The 14,297-nt window shown below is 60.4% G+C and overlaps 4 protein-coding genes across 4 annotated transcripts; 3 read left to right on the forward strand and 1 right to left on the reverse strand.

Annotated features, from left to right (window-relative positions):
* Window positions 1–43: 43 nt before the first annotated feature.
* Window positions 44–1,328, reverse strand: FBXL12 (F-box and leucine rich repeat protein 12). The gene is made up of 3 exons (XM_057378168.1): window positions 1,243–1,328; window positions 1,096–1,168; window positions 44–878 (listed from the first exon to the last, which is right to left on the reverse strand). Exons 1-3 carry the CDS (start codon window positions 1,326–1,328, stop codon window positions 105–107), a joined length of 933 nt encoding a protein of 310 aa, XP_057234151.1. The 3' UTR covers window positions 44–104.
* A 480-nt stretch (window positions 1,329–1,808) lies between these two features.
* ESPNL (espin like) lies at window positions 1,809–8,422 on the forward strand. The gene is made up of 3 exons (XM_057378155.1): window positions 1,809–1,881; window positions 4,367–4,670; window positions 6,512–8,422. Exons 1-3 carry the CDS (start codon window positions 1,809–1,811, stop codon window positions 8,214–8,216), a joined length of 2,082 nt encoding a protein of 693 aa, XP_057234138.1. The 3' UTR covers window positions 8,217–8,422.
* Window positions 8,423–8,968: 546 nt separating this feature from the next.
* Window positions 8,969–12,206, forward strand: KLHL30 (kelch like family member 30). Its single transcript, XM_057378161.1, has 7 exons — window positions 8,969–9,806; window positions 9,888–10,056; window positions 10,248–10,334; window positions 10,557–10,712; window positions 10,791–10,979; window positions 11,413–11,558; window positions 11,858–12,206. Exons 1-7 carry the CDS (start codon window positions 9,033–9,035, stop codon window positions 12,107–12,109), a joined length of 1,773 nt encoding a protein of 590 aa, XP_057234144.1. The 5' UTR covers window positions 8,969–9,032; the 3' UTR covers window positions 12,110–12,206.
* Window positions 12,207–12,751: 545 nt separating this feature from the next.
* On the forward strand, window positions 12,752–13,926 carry ERFE (erythroferrone; the record flags this gene model as incomplete). Its single annotated transcript, XM_057378156.1, has 5 exons — window positions 12,752–13,085; window positions 13,199–13,374; window positions 13,467–13,575; window positions 13,648–13,738; window positions 13,848–13,926. Coding segments are annotated over exons 1-5 (789 nt in total), but the record flags the coding sequence as incomplete, so codon positions are not given.
* Between the last annotated feature and the right edge of the window lie 371 nt (window positions 13,927–14,297).

Here is a 14,297-nt window from a genome sequence, read left to right on the forward strand (position 1 = left end):
AAAAAAAAAAAAAAAAAAAAAAAAAAAAAAAAAAAAAAAAAAAAAAAAAAAAAAAAAAAAAAGAGCACTTCAGGTGCAGTAAGGAAGGATAACACTTCAGGATGTCAAGGAGTGTGAGATATGGTGCAGTGTGGAAAATTCTCCTGAATTTTACCGAGGAGTTCATCTTCAAAGCAAGTTCCACCTAATTTGAGGTGGTTCAGGCGAGGCAGCACTTGCAACAAAGCRATAACAGTACCAAGGGAGACCAAATCATAGAGGTCAAGGCACAGGGTCTCCAGGTGCTCCAGTGTCACAATAGCAACCAGCCCCCTGTTTGTCAGGAAGTAGGCGTTGCTGATTTCCAGGTAGCGGAGCTGCTTCATGTGGCGCCCGATGAATACCATGGCAGCATCACCGAGGATGCAGTGGCGTAGGATCAGGCGTTCAAGCTCTTTCAGGTGTGGAGCTGCCGCTTGGATCCCCATGTCAGTGATSCGGTAGGTGCCACAAAGGCTCAGTGTCTTCAAGTGGTTCTGTGAGGAAATGTCAAGAAGGTGATGGTCAGAAAAGGTGGGAACGCTGTGGATAGCGAGRTGTTGTACCTGTGGTGGTGGCACCGAAGGGGAGACGCAGAACCAGGCATCGGGGATGTCGCAGAGACTCAGCTCCAGTGTGGTGACAGAAGAGGGCATGCTCTCGTATGGGACATGGCGGAGGTCTGTCTCGGTCAGGCACAGCCGATGGAGCTGGGGACAGCGCTTCCGAAGRGCAGCCAGCAGAGCCGGCGAGAGGAGCCGCTGCTTGCCGCCGGAGCGAGGCACGCCCCGCATCCGCAGGGTGCACAGGCTGTCGGGGAGGCGGTGGCGCACCAGGTGCCAAAGGGTGCGGCGGGTGATCTGCGGGAATGAAAGGGCCTAGTTCCAGGGGACGGCGTGGGGAAGGGCACCCCTGTGGCAGCGGGGTGATTCCCCCATTCCCCACGCTGCTGCCTGCCGTGGGGTGACCTGACCCGCCCGGTGTCACAGTGGGGTGATGTCGCCTCCCCCCTATGGTTCCTGTCCCCAGCGGAGCTATCTCCGCGCCCCGCCCCGCGGTGTGCACAGCGGCCCGTACCCGGTGAGGACTCAAATCCACATGTGTCCAGACCGCTCGGTCCTGCGCCAGCTGCTGCCACCGCCGGCACACCCTGCGGGGAGGCGATCAGCCGTCAGCGCCGGGTCTGGGGTCGGGGGCGGCCGGTCCCGCCCGGGGGGACCCTACCTGGCCGCTCGCAGCCGGTCCCGCAGCGGCAGCAGCGCCAGCACCTGCAGCAGCACCGAGTCGGGCAGGGCCGCCCGCTCCGCCATCGCGSCCGTTGCTAACAACAAACGGGGGCGCGGCCGGGGCGGGGCGGCAGTTCCGGGGCTGCCCCGGGCCTCGCTGCCGGAGCGGAGCGGCCTTGGCAAGYAGCGGGCGGCCCCGGGAGCTCCGCTGCGCTCGGGACCTTCCTGTTTAACCCCCTTTCTTACCCACAACCCCCTCCCGGTGCCTCTTCGTTCCTTCGCGTTAAGCCCCGTTATCTCACCCCGTCTCCCCCGCTCCACGGTGCCTCTTGTCCCGTGTCATTCCATCCCACCCCAATGCTGCTTCTTTCGTGGCACTGTCTCCCTTGGCATTTTTTGGTGCCTTATCGCTGACCATTGTTGGTTCACTTGCTTTTCCTGACATTTTGTTTCTAATGCCCTTGTAGTGTTAAAGTGACTCCAGCTCACATAATCTCCTCTCTGAATACCCAGCAGGCCATTGCAGGATGGAACAGCTGTCATGACTCTCAGAGAAGAGCCGGAATGTCAGCAGTGTGGAAGAAGAGAATACAAAGTAATAAACTCAACGCTGACCACAGGAGGATGCTTGGAGCAGGTAACACCTACTGTCCCTAGCTCTGCAAAGCTTCATTGTCCTCTGGAGGACGACACATTTCCCCAGACAGCACTTTGGAGTTGTCTGCTTGGTTTTTTCCCCTCTCTCTCACCTCTATGGATACACACTTTTGTATTTTCTCTTTATTCTGGCACCCCTTGGCCTTCACAAATGCACCTTCATGACAATGCCAACCTCCTTGTTCCCAGACACACTTTCCAGTCTCTTCCTTAGCCCAAACTGAGTGCTTTTTGCYCACAACTAACAGTGTCTGAGCAAAGATCTCCTTTATCCATGTCCAGAAGTTTTGCTCCATTTGGTGGCAGGTTTCTGTGATCTTTCTTCACATCCAATGTCTAGTTGGAATAGGAAGGGAGAAGCTTGAAGAGACTTCTATTCCTATTGTAAACTTTGAGTTCTTAAACCTTTTCTTCATCAGTATTTAAAAGTGATTTTTACCACTGCAGAGTGCCCTTCCTTGCCTTTGGAGTGGTTCAGATGGTGTTTCTCTGTACAGTGGTTTTTTTTTTTGTTTGTTTTTTTTTGTATTTTATTACACTTTATATTTTTTCACTTTTCTTGAGTGTATTCAGTCATTGAGGGCCTAGAATGCTTTGTCTGTTTAACCCTTGGAAGGCTCCAAACAGCTATGAAAGCAATGCTGTTTGTAGGCCTTCTTGGAAAAGTTCTCTAAGAAATCACATTTGTTTTGTAGTCTAAAAAAACCCAAATGTATGATATTCCAAAACACAAACAAAATTCCCAAAAATACATTTTGAAGCTCAAACTCTTGTTTTGTGACCACATACATCAAAACAATTCTACAGAATGAGGAAGTCTTTTCCAGTCTTGCTGAAAACACTGTTCAAACTGTTCACAGAATTGAGTTTGTCTGCTCTTGATGTGATCACTACCACCTCTGTGCCACTAGAAAATGATATGAATAAGTGATGCCTTTTTCAGTGGAGGAAGAACTTTTCATAGTACAAGAAAAAAACTGAGATTATCTTGTGAAAGAAATTAGTGGATAGTATTGAAATGACCTGGTGATTTTGGGTGCTCAGTGAATGCTGGTAGATGCTGGCAGTGAGACATGCTGTACATTGATTCAGAACAAGCTTTTAAAGTTACCAATGACCAGGAGAGAGACTTAGTTTTTTTTAATTAACTAAACATTTTATAGACTATTAAGTTGGAACTATTAAAAAATGTTATTTAGACCTCTTGCCATTGCACATTATCAGTCTCTGAATGAGACAACTGGACAAAGTAGATCTTTGGAATTTATTCATTTGCTGATGAGACCTTGACCATATGAGGATTGAGTTTACAGTCAGGATTAGAAATGGGGGTAAGAAAAAGGCTTTTGAATGGGCAAAATCTTTATTCTCTAGATACTGTGCAACACACAGTTTAAAAAACCCACAGTTCAAACTTTATTTCATGGGAGTGTCAGCCAATGCTTTGTCTTTGCCCTGTTTCRTAATTGAATCAGTTGGGAGAGTGTGGTAATCCTGATCACAAATTTATTTTCCTGTTAGAACTGAACAGCCCAGGGTGAGCTATTTCCCAAATACTGCATCAGCTGAAAAACACTTTCTCAGTTCACTTTATCAACACCTTCATTCATTGTCAGCATAAGAGCTTTGGGGGTGCTTATGGCACGGGCACGGTCAGTGGTGCCTGGGCTCGTTTCTGCACGTGTGGTACAGCCTGAGGAGTCAGGACATGGAGTCTGCACTTCCTTTTGCTAAGTTCTATTCATATAAAAAATGGCTGTTTAATCAAATTATGGTTTTGGGCAGTTCAAGAGTTGAAAAATCCTGGTTTAAGATTAAAATAAATGCATTGAAAATGTCTGTGAAGGAAGCAATAAGGCTTTATATAATCAGGATGAGCATGAGGAAAAGGGGAAATCCTACCTAATTCTAGTAAGATGGGGGAAATAGTGAATGTTGGGAGATTCCAAAGATGCTCTAAAATGTATTAATGCAAAATTGAAAATTCCCTTTCATGTGGCAGAATATCTACAACTATTACTGTTTTCCAAATAAATGTCAGAGGATTAAGACTGATAAAAAGATATTGATGTATTTCTGGTTTATCACTGACTTGAATAAAAGTTCAGGTTATGTAGGTGTGTTGGTTTGGGCTGGGGTAGAGTTAACTTTCTTCCTGGTGGCTGGCATGAATGTGTTTTGGATTTGTGATGAACACAGTGTTGATAATCTAGAAATGTTTTTGTTGTTGCTGTCACACAGAGCCAAGGTCTTTCCTGCCCCTTGTATGGCCACACTGGGGAAAGTGCTGGGAGTGAATGGGAAGTTTGGAGGGGACACACCCGGGACAGGTGACCCCAACTGACCCAAGGGATATGGGGACCTTGTGGCATCATGGTCAGTATATGAAGCTGGGGGGAAGAAGGATGAAGAAAGCTGCTAAGCTGGGCAGGCTGCCCCAGCACCCCAATCTCCCCCTCTCCCAGGGCAGGTGTTTCAGGCTTCAGCCTGCATCCAGCAGCAGGCTGCCCCYGGTGCCGCTGCCACCTGCCCGGTGTGCCGAGAGCCCATCGGGGCCATCCGCCTGCTGCAGGGGCAGGACAACCGTGCCGGGCCGGCCCCACGTCGCCGCCGTCGCCTCCATCCCTTCGTGCTGCGGTGGCGGCAGCGGCAGCAGCAGCAGGAGCGGGAGCAGGAGGCTCCTGGAGGTCGCCGGCGCCGCACAATCCCTGATGGGGACAGGGCGCCGAGCCCCGTGCCCCGCCAGCGTGCCCGCAGACAGGAGGCGGAGTTGGGCACAAATGGGCTGGGCAGGAAGATTCCTTGTGGCCACCGAGGGAGTGGAGTAGAACAGCTGGCATCAGGAGAGACCATGTGCACCTCCTCCCCGTGATCCCCTCTGCAATGAAAACCGGGATGGTGAGAGGGGCCTCGCTGGCTTTTTCTGCCACTTTGCTCATTACCGCAGGACTGGAGCAGTGGGAGCTGTGGGAGGGGGAAGGACATGGCTGTGGGATTTTGGGAGAGGGTGGGGTATGGCTGAAGAGCTGGAGGAGAGGGATGAATGTGGATGTTGGAACTGGAGGAGAGAGGCCATTCTTGATTGCTTCTCTGCCACTTTGCTCATCCTTGTAGGGATGCAGCTGGGAAGTGGAAAGGGGAAAGAGAGAGATGGAAAGGGAAAACTGAAAAATGGAAAAAGGAGAAGRAAGAGGGAAAGGGAAGAGGGAGAGGGGAAGGGAAAAGAGAAGAAAAAAGAAAGGGAAAGAGGGAAAGAGAAAGGAATAGTCCCCTGCGACTCTGAGCAGATCCTCAAGGGGCCAGTGCCTGCTTTCCTGAGGAACAGGATGGGTAAAAGAGGTAGAGATGGAGGCTTGGGGCAGAACCTCCTCTCTTCTCATCCTCCTGCACACACTTGTACTATGGACAGCTGCAATCCCAGGAAAAACTCTCCAGGCTGGGGGAGGCAGCCCTGGCACAACCCTCGTCCAAGGGGCTTTCAGCAAATTCTCCCCTCCTACAACAAAGCATAACCTGCGCTTGCACTGGGGCTCTGCTGCTGGGTGGTGTAGGCTCATCCCTCTCAGGAGAGCTGGGTGTCAGCCTGCACTGGAGCCAGGGAGGGATTGAGAGGCTGACTGTAATGGATCCTCGCCAGCTAATTGTTGTTTATAGGCTTAGATCTGCTGCTTCTTAATTTTATTCCAGCCCCTCGATTGAATTTCTCACATGTAAGTGAGCCCCACGARTCCCTCCTGGCCATATATAATGGATGGTGGTGGAGGGAAGGAACACAAATGTGGCTGAATGCCAGTAACAGCTGCCCAGGCAGCGGAGCCGCAGATCCCTCTGCTGAAGGTCCCCATGGCCAGAACCTGCCCTCATTACCCCTGTGCAAGAAGCTTCCTCTGTCCTCAGCACCTGGCCTGGGGCCATGACCAGCCTCGGCCATTCTCCAGGAGCAGGACAAGGCTTGGAGCTGTCACCAAGCCACTATCTCCAGGAACAGCGCCAGTTCCACCCACTGAGCCCCGGTGCTGCCACTCGATGCCCCATCAAATATTAATGCAATGCTCAATGCCTCTGTGCCCTGCCCCAGCACTGCAGCCCTGGCCCGTGCCCTCTCCAGGGCTGCCCGACCACTGAAGCCTCCCCTCCTGGCCCGCATTGCTCACTGCTCCCCACACAGAGACTTTGGGGGTGCAGCTGCACCACCCCTGGGTGTTCCCTGAGCAGGGCAGGACAGGACCCGACCCCCTAAACTTCGGCAGCCAGCTCAGCCCCCTGCAGCAGGTAAGGCMCCGCTGGGGCTGGGGCAGCGGGCACCCCCATCCCCGAGGAATGCCATCCCATCAGCCCAGGAGTGGGAGGACCGGCTGGGGACACGGGATGCCCAGACAAGGGCTGGTGGCCATGGGGCAGCCGCGGGCTCGCTCCTTGGCTGCAGGGGCRTTGTAGCGCACCCCTGGGAGAGCAGGGATCCCTCACCTCCGTCCCCTCCCCTGAAGGAACCGGATCCACCTGCGGGTCTCCCCCGAGGAGGGTTCCCCGCAAGGACCGGGGTGATGTGTCGGGCCACCCCTCGGCTGGGGGTTCCCTGGGACCCACCTCTCGTTGCTGCCCTCCCSCAGGAGGAGCCCGCGCCTCTGCCCCCAGCAGCCGCCCGGCCCGGCAGGGGATGGAGCCCGGCAGGTCGGTGCCGGCGGAGCTGAAGCTCCGCAAGCCCTCGCAGCGGGCCAGGATCCCGGCGCCCTTCCTCGCCCATCCGGTAGGTCGCTGGCTCGGCCCGCGGCCCCCGGCTCGTCCCCTCGGCCGCCGCGCCCCTTCGAGCCCCCCGTGACTCTGTCCGCACAGGACGGGGAGCTTGGGCCGGTGGGKCCCCCCGGGCCCGACCCGGCGGAGGTGGACGCGGAGTCCCTGGTRCCCACGCACGACGAGCGGGGCCGGCTCATCCCCGAGTGGAAGCGGCAAGTGATGGTGCGGCGGCTGCGGGCYCGACTGGCGGACGACGAGCCGGCGGGAGGGCAGGTACGAGGGGCACGGGGAGCAGAGGGGGCGCGGCCGTCGGGAGTCGCTGACCGCCTCTCTCCGCAGGACGCGACCTCCTGGAGCTTCTCGGCCTCCCACCAGGCCGTGCTGGGCCCCTTCGGGGAGYTGCTGACCGAGGCGGACCTCTATCAGTTGGAGCGGGCGGTGGAGAGCCTGCGGCTGCGGCGGCGCGGCGAGGTGTACCAGAGCGAGCTGCGGCGCCTGGTGCGGGAGTTACGCGCTCTCCTGCCCGCCCCGCTGCTCAACATCTCCCTCCGCAGCCCCTCGCCGCCCCCCGGGCTGCCCCTGCCCCAGTGGTGCGGCCGCCTGGCCGTGGCCGTCAACAGCCTGGCCGCGCTGGTGGCTCACGCCGAGGAGCTGCGGGAGCCGCTCGCTGCCGTCACCGCGCCCGCCGCCCCCTCCGCTCTCCCCGCCGCCSCCGGGCAACCCCGGGAGCCTGGGGGCAGCCTGGCGCAGCGGGAGATCCGCCAGTGCGGAGTGTGCGTCCGCAGCCTGCGCGGCGCCTTCGAGCCCGCCTGGGGGGCGGAGGGGAGCGCTCCCACCGCCGGCGGCGAGGCGGAGGCCGCCAGCGACTCGGGCATCAGCTGCGAGGAGGCGTTTTCCGACGGCTTCCCGATGCAGGGACAGGGGCAGGGGCCAGAGTGGGGCAGCTTGAGGAAGGAACGGATCGTGATGCTCTTCCTGAGCCACTGGAGACGCTCCGCGTACGCGCCCGTGCTGCCCGCGGCCGGGAACCCTCGGGAAGCAGCGGGCAGCGGGGCGCGGGGGGCGGCGCGCCTGGCGCGGCAGAGAGCGGCCATCCAGAGGCTGCTCAACAGCTGGAGGGACGCCGCCTCCCGCCGCCCCCCGCCGCCGCCCCCCGCCCGCACCCTGCTCTCCCCGGAGCAGTTCGTGTCGGCGGCGGGGGGCGGCCCGGTCGATTACGACAGCCTGTCGCTGGAGCTGTTCATGCTGGGCTATTTCCGCATCTTGGAGCAGGAGCTGCCCCCCGAGGAGCGCCGAGGCCGCCACCTGCTCTGTTTCGAGGTGTTTGAGCAGCTGGGCCGGCACGGCTGGCGGGCTGTGCGCGCCTTCCACCGCGCCGTCATCGACGAGATCGCGGCCGGGCGGCGCGGCTGGCGCGACGGCTTCGACGACATCAAGGCTCGGTTCTTCGGGTCYCCGCGGAGCCCGGCCCAGCGGCGGGGGCAGGCCCGGGACGAGGGAGAGGAGATCTGCCGCTACATCGACCGCAGCTTCGCCTTTTGGAAGGAGAAGGAGGCCGAGATCTTCAGCCTGGAGGAGTGATGCCGAAGGGGCTGTGGAGGCCGCGGGCTGCAATAAAAACTTTCTCGGTTCTGTCCCAGCTGAGCGAGGCTTTCCGGGGCGGTGAAGAAAGCTGCTGAGCTGGGCGGGCCGCCGCAGCACCCCAGCCTCCCCCTGTCCCAGGGCGGGTGTTTCAGGCCGCCGAGTGAGATAACAGCCTATATTTACAGCGGCTCCGGCGGTCCAAGGCGGAGGAGGGAGGAGGGGCATCGCGGGGACCCCCGGCTGCCGATGGGGTGGCGGGAGGGCGCTGCGGGAGCTCGTCCCTCCAGGCTCGGTGCCCAGCCGACTCCTCGCGAGGGGGAGCCTTTCCTAAAGGCAACAACGCCGCGGGATGGGGCAACCACGGGGACGGGCCCGTGCGGTGCCTTTAAGAGCGGGGAGCAGTGTCCAGGTGCCACCTAAAAATAGCGCGCGCCCCTGGTCGCGGCTGATCCCGTGTCATGCGGCGTGTCCCTCCCTGGCCAGCCGCGGGGCCGGCCGGGCTGCGCGGCACTGCTGGCAGCGGSGGCGAGCGCGCCGGGAGGGCCAAAATCACCCCGAAAATCGCCCCCAAAGGGCCGGTSGCAGCCCCGGCAGGGCAGCTGCGGCGCGGTGAGGAGAAAACACGGCCGCGCGTGGGAGGGGGACTGCGACAAGCGCCTGTGCAGCCGCTGCTGGCCGTGACTGGGGCGCGGGGAAGGCAGGAGGGTGTCGCGGCAGGGGGAGAGGGAGACGCCGGCGCCTTTTCCGAGCAGGGACACCCTCGCCTCCCTCCGCTCGGGCACCGCCCGCCTGCCGGGCGCCATCCCCGGCACCATGGTGAGGAACGTGGACGACTTCGACTTCTGCCTGCCTTCGCACGCCCAGGGCGTGTTGGAGGGGCTGCAGCAGCTGCGCACCAACCCCAAACTGGCCGACGTGACGCTGGTGGCGGGCGGGCGGGAGTTTTTCTGCCACCGCGGCATCCTGGCCCTCTGCAGCCACTACTTCTATGCCATGTTCTCCGGTGACTTCGCCGAGAGCATYGCGGCGCGGGTGGAGCTGAAGGAGGTGGACCCCGGCGCGCTGGAGATGCTGCTGGATTTTGCCTACACGGGGAAGGTCACCATCAACCAGGGCAATGTGGAGGSGCTGATGCGGACCTCCAGCCAGCTCCACTTCCCCGCTATCCAGAAGGTCTGCAGCCGCTACCTCCGGCAGCAGATGGACGCCASCAACTGCCTAGGTATCTGTGAGTTTGGTGAGAGCCACGGCTGCCCTGAGGTCTCCTCCAAGGCCTGGTCTTTCTTGCAGGAGAACTTTGAAGCCGTGTCTCTTCAGGAGGAGTTCCTGCAGCTCTCCAAGGAGAGGTTGGCTGTCTACCTCTCCAATGACCAGCTGCAGGTGCAGGAGGAGCGGAGCCTGGTGGAGGCTGTGCTGCGCTGGGTGCGCCACGACCCGGGGCCCCGAGCCCAGTTCCTGCCGGAGCTGCTGGAGCTGACCCACCTCGAGTCACTGCCTGACCAGTACCTGCAGCACCTCCTCRCCAGCGAGCCCCTTGTTCGTGACTCAGATGCCAGCAAGGCCCTCATTGCCCRATCCCGCACCATGGTGGGTACCCCCTTCCCCTAAACCTCACTCCCTGAGCCGGGCAGGAGGATCCTGACGGCCCTGCCCTGGTGTCAGCAACAGGGACAGAGTGGCACCGGTGCCCTGAGGAACCCCCCAGCCCCACCCCAGAAGCTGGAGGAGGTGCTGGTGGTGGTTGGCGGCCGCGTGCTGGAGGATGGTGAGGATGAGGAGAGGGGGCTGGAAATGCCGGCTGCCACCAGGAACTTTGCCTTCTACAACCCCAAAAGCAGTAAGTGCTCCCCGCTTCCTCCATCTCCCTCCATGTTAATTAACCATCTGTCTACCCCGAAGCCCCCTCTTGCTGAATTTGTGACAGTTTAGGGAGACACTGTTTGGCTTGGGCTGGGGTTGAAACAGGGGTGGCTTAAAAAGTGCCATCGCTGGYTTTTGGGGTCATTGCTTGGTTCTGCTGGGTTTCAGGGCAATGGATGGCTCTGCCTGACTTCCCTGATTACAACAAATGGGGCTTTTCCCTGGTGGCTCTGAACAACGATGTGTACGTCACAGGTCAGTGCCAGGGCTGCTGCTGCAGGCTGGGGGCTTCACAGAGCAGGGATGGAGGACAGGGGACAAAGCTGTGAGCAGGAGGCACTGCTGTGGGGCCGGGGGCTCCTCTCTGAGCAAAGTCCTCTCCTTGCTCCCTGCTTGGGCAAATCTGGCCTCTGGCAAGGAATGCCCAGGGACAGCTGCACTTGGAGAGGGTGGCCCACCTGAYCTGTCTGTCTCCAGGTGGCTCCCGGGGGTCCCAGAATGACACTTGGTCAACGACACAGGCCTGGTGCTTCTGYCCCAGGGACGGTGTCTGGCAGCCCATCGCCTCCATGCTGAGAGCACGGACAAACCACACCAGCGCCATCCTCAACGGCGAGATCTATGTCATCGGGGGTGAGGCTGCAGGWGCTGCCAGGGCGGGGTCTGTGCCCTAGGGCAGCGGGGTGGCTGCAGTGTCCTGTCACCCTGCAGGGACGACAGTGGATGTGGTGGAGGTGGAGCGCTATGACCCCTACAACAAGAGCTGGTGTGCSATCAGCCCCGCCCTCAAGTACGTGAGCAATTTCGCAGCCGCCAGCTGCTCGGGGAAGCTGTACCTGGTGGGATCCTGCGCCGTCAAGTACAACGCGCTCACCCTGCAGTGCTACAACCCCGTTCAAGGTGAGGGCTGACCCTGCTGCTGCACCCACCGTGCTCAGAGGGACTGAGGGGCACCCTCGGGCAGGTGACCCCTGGACTGTGAGGTGGTGCTGTGGGATGTGAGCCGGTGCTAAAAGGGTGCGGTGGCTCTGGCAGCACGGACCTGAGTCGCAGGATCTCTGAGGCACCGAGGCCGCCTGCCTTAGGGACAAACAACGCCCTGTGACAATGCCACCTGTTCCATCCCACAGCACCACTACAAACGGTGACCCCATCCCCCACTGTTTCCTGTGCAAGACCCTCAGCCGGGATGGGGGCTGTGGGTGCCGGTCTGCCTGGCTGCTCTGCCTCCTCCCCTGCCAATTCCCCCTGAAATAGCCACGCTTTTTCCAGCGCCTGGCAGCTGCACTGAGAGCCAGGGCTGGGATGCACTGCTAACCACCGCTCCTTGCAGATCTGTGGAGTGTGATCACATCCCCGTTCATCCCCAAGTACCTCTCAGCCCCTCGCTGTGCCACTCTGCGCGGGCTCATCTACCTCATCGGCGATAACACCAAGAAGGTCCACGTGTACGACCCAGAGGCCAACATCTGGCAGAAGGTAGTGGGACGTGGGAGCAGGCACRAGCACCCTCCCGGGGAGATGGGGATGGTGTTCCCACCTGCTCCCCTCAGTGCCAGCACCCCGCTCATCCCTCGGCTCCAGCAACACCTGCAGAGCTGAGGATGCCCCATTCCTTCTCCCCTGCTCCCCCATCACACATGCACTGGGCACAGGGGCCCCCAAACCCCACAGGGAGGATGGGGCAGGGAGACACCTCYCAAGGGTCAGTGTCCTCTGTGGAGGGAGCAGGAGGTCACCGAGGAGCCCCTGCACGTCTCACCCTGCCCCTCACACAGGTGCAGCTCCTGCACACACTCCATGAGAACGGTGGGATGGTGGCACTGGGTGACCGGCTCTTCGTCACCGGCGGCCACTGGAAGGGCATGGACGGGGACTACCGGGTAGAAATGGAGGTGTATGACTGCGCCAAGGACCTGTGGACGTGCGAGGGCTCCCTGCCCTGCCTCTGGCTCTTCCACAGCTCCTCCTCCATCTTCATAGACACCTCCAAGTGGACAGAAGCTTTCCAGAGTGACCATGGGTGGTAGCAGAGCCCAGTGATGCCTGTCACCCTATGCAGCCAGGCTGGCTGGGGCATCAGGAGCGTGTTCTCCCCCACCACTGCCGGGAAAAGGCTTTTCCTTATAAACATGCTTTGGTTAATGTTCTCTTTTTTTGGTTTGTGAGTTTGTGGGGTTTTTTTAGAACTGCCTTTTTCCCCTCCAAAATCCTAAAACTTTCAGGGTATTTCAAGGTTCCCAAAATGTGGTTCATCCCACCAAAGCCTGACATTGCTCCCTGGGGGCTTTCCAGCAGCCTGTGCACAATCCTGGTTTCTGTCCTGGGATACGCAGTGTCCATCCCMCGGGGAAGTGACCCATGGTAGTGGTGAAGCGTCCGGGTCACCTGCTGGGGCGGTGGTTCTTGTCCCAGCCCCCGTCTCTGACGGTAGCGGTGGCAGAGGGATGGGGGGCACCAGACGGCGCTTCCCGGCCGCCTGGGCCCGCAGCCAGCGCCGCTGCACGGTTCCGCTGGGTATTTCGGAATCGTTCAAGCCACTCCGTGCTGAGGAGCCCCGGGGCGGGGTGAGCACCTCCCGCTCCCCACGCGAGGTTTTTGGGAGGTTCCCGGGGGCAGAGCCCCGCAGCGAGGCGGGGCCGGGCCGCCCTCCCGGGAGCGGCGAGGTTGGGATGCGGCTGCCGGAGCTGTGCCTGGCGCTCCTCTGCGCCGCGGGCACCGGCACCGGCACCGAAACCCCGCGGGTGGCAGCCCCGGGAGCGGCTGCGGGGCGCGGGGAGCGCAGGGCGGCCCGGGTGGATCCCCGGCAGGCGTGGATGCTGCTGGCCGGGAGCCCCGGCACCGGGAGCGGCCGTCGGGTCCGCGGCGGGCCGGGGGCTCCCTCGGCACCAGCGGGCGGCGGCGCTCCGGGAAAAGCGCCCTCGGCTGCCGGTGGGACAGSGGCTGTCCCGGCCGCCCTCACCGTGCCGGAGGAGCTGCTGAGGGAGCTGCAGCTCCTGCTCACAGGTACCGGGCTGGGGGAGCCGGGGGGAGCTGTGAGCATAGCGGGGCTGCGCAGCAGAGCCGGGAAAAGTGAAGGTTCCTTCCTAACGTCAAACTCCGGTGGGGTTTGGGGTCAGGCACGGCAAAGATGTGCAGGACAGCTGGGGAAGGGTGTAAGGAAGAGGAGGAAAGCAGCAAAGGCACCCCCCAGGCTGGGGCCCAGCGTCGTGTGGAAGCCGCTTTCCATTGCCAAACGCGTGAGGACATCGCTGTGGAGCAGAAAATGTGGCAGGAACTGGGGCTGTTCTACATCGTAAGTGCCCAGCCTGCCCTTTCCCTGTCTGCAGGGGCAGCCGCCCTGGCACAGGGACTCCCTTCTCTAACTCCAGCCCTTCCCGACCCCAGCCTGAGAGGGAGGGGATGTTCCACCGCGGCCCAGGGCTGAACCTGACCAGCGGGCAGTACACAGCCCCGATTGCAGGATACTACGCCTTCAGCACCACGCTGCACATCGGTGAGCCCTCGGGCAGCCCCACGGCCCTGCCGGGGAGCGCCGGGATGGCTCTCATGCCCCGCTTTGTCACAGCGCGCAGGGAGCCGCGGAGGAAGGGGCCGGCGTGCCGGGGGAGCCGCCTGCGGGTGCTGATCTGTGTGCAGTCCCGCTGCCAGCACAACAGGTACGGCCGGGCAGAGCCGGGACCCCCGGCCAGGGAGGAGGGAAGGAGTCCGGCACCCCTGGGGAAGGAGAGGCGTGCTGCCCCCAACGCTACCCTCCCTCTTCTGCAGAAATCTGGAGACCATCTCCCGGCTGGAGAGCAGCGGTGACCTTTTCACCATCTCTGTCACTGGCACCCTGTACCTGCAGGTGAGTGGTGCCAGCTCCCCTGGTGACAGTACTGGGCAGGAAGGTGCCTTCCGTGGCCCTAGCCCGGGGCTGGACATCAGGTCTGCTGCTCAGATGACCGCCAAGGCCCAAGGATGGGCAGGGCAGAGCTCTTGCTAGGGTACAGACTGTGGCTGGGCTGCCCTAAAGAGCTTGTGATTTTTTTTTTCCCAGAAGGAGGGTAGGGGCAGCTCCTCCAGCTCGTGGTTGTGGCGTGAAGAGAGCTCTCCTTGGTTCTGCCGTGCCATGCCTGGTGCCCTCAGGGGAGGCATCCCAGGCCCGCTGATCCCTCTTTCCTCCAAGCCGGGCAGTGTCCGTTTTCACTGATCCCTCTCTCCCCCAGGCCGGGCAGT

The sequence above is a fragment of the Malurus melanocephalus genome, unplaced genomic scaffold (assembly GCF_030028575.1).
Source record: "Malurus melanocephalus ecotype Western Australia unplaced genomic scaffold, MMel_1.1 scaffold_343, whole genome shotgun sequence".
NCBI lineage: Eukaryota > Metazoa > Chordata > Aves > Passeriformes > Maluridae > Malurus > Malurus melanocephalus.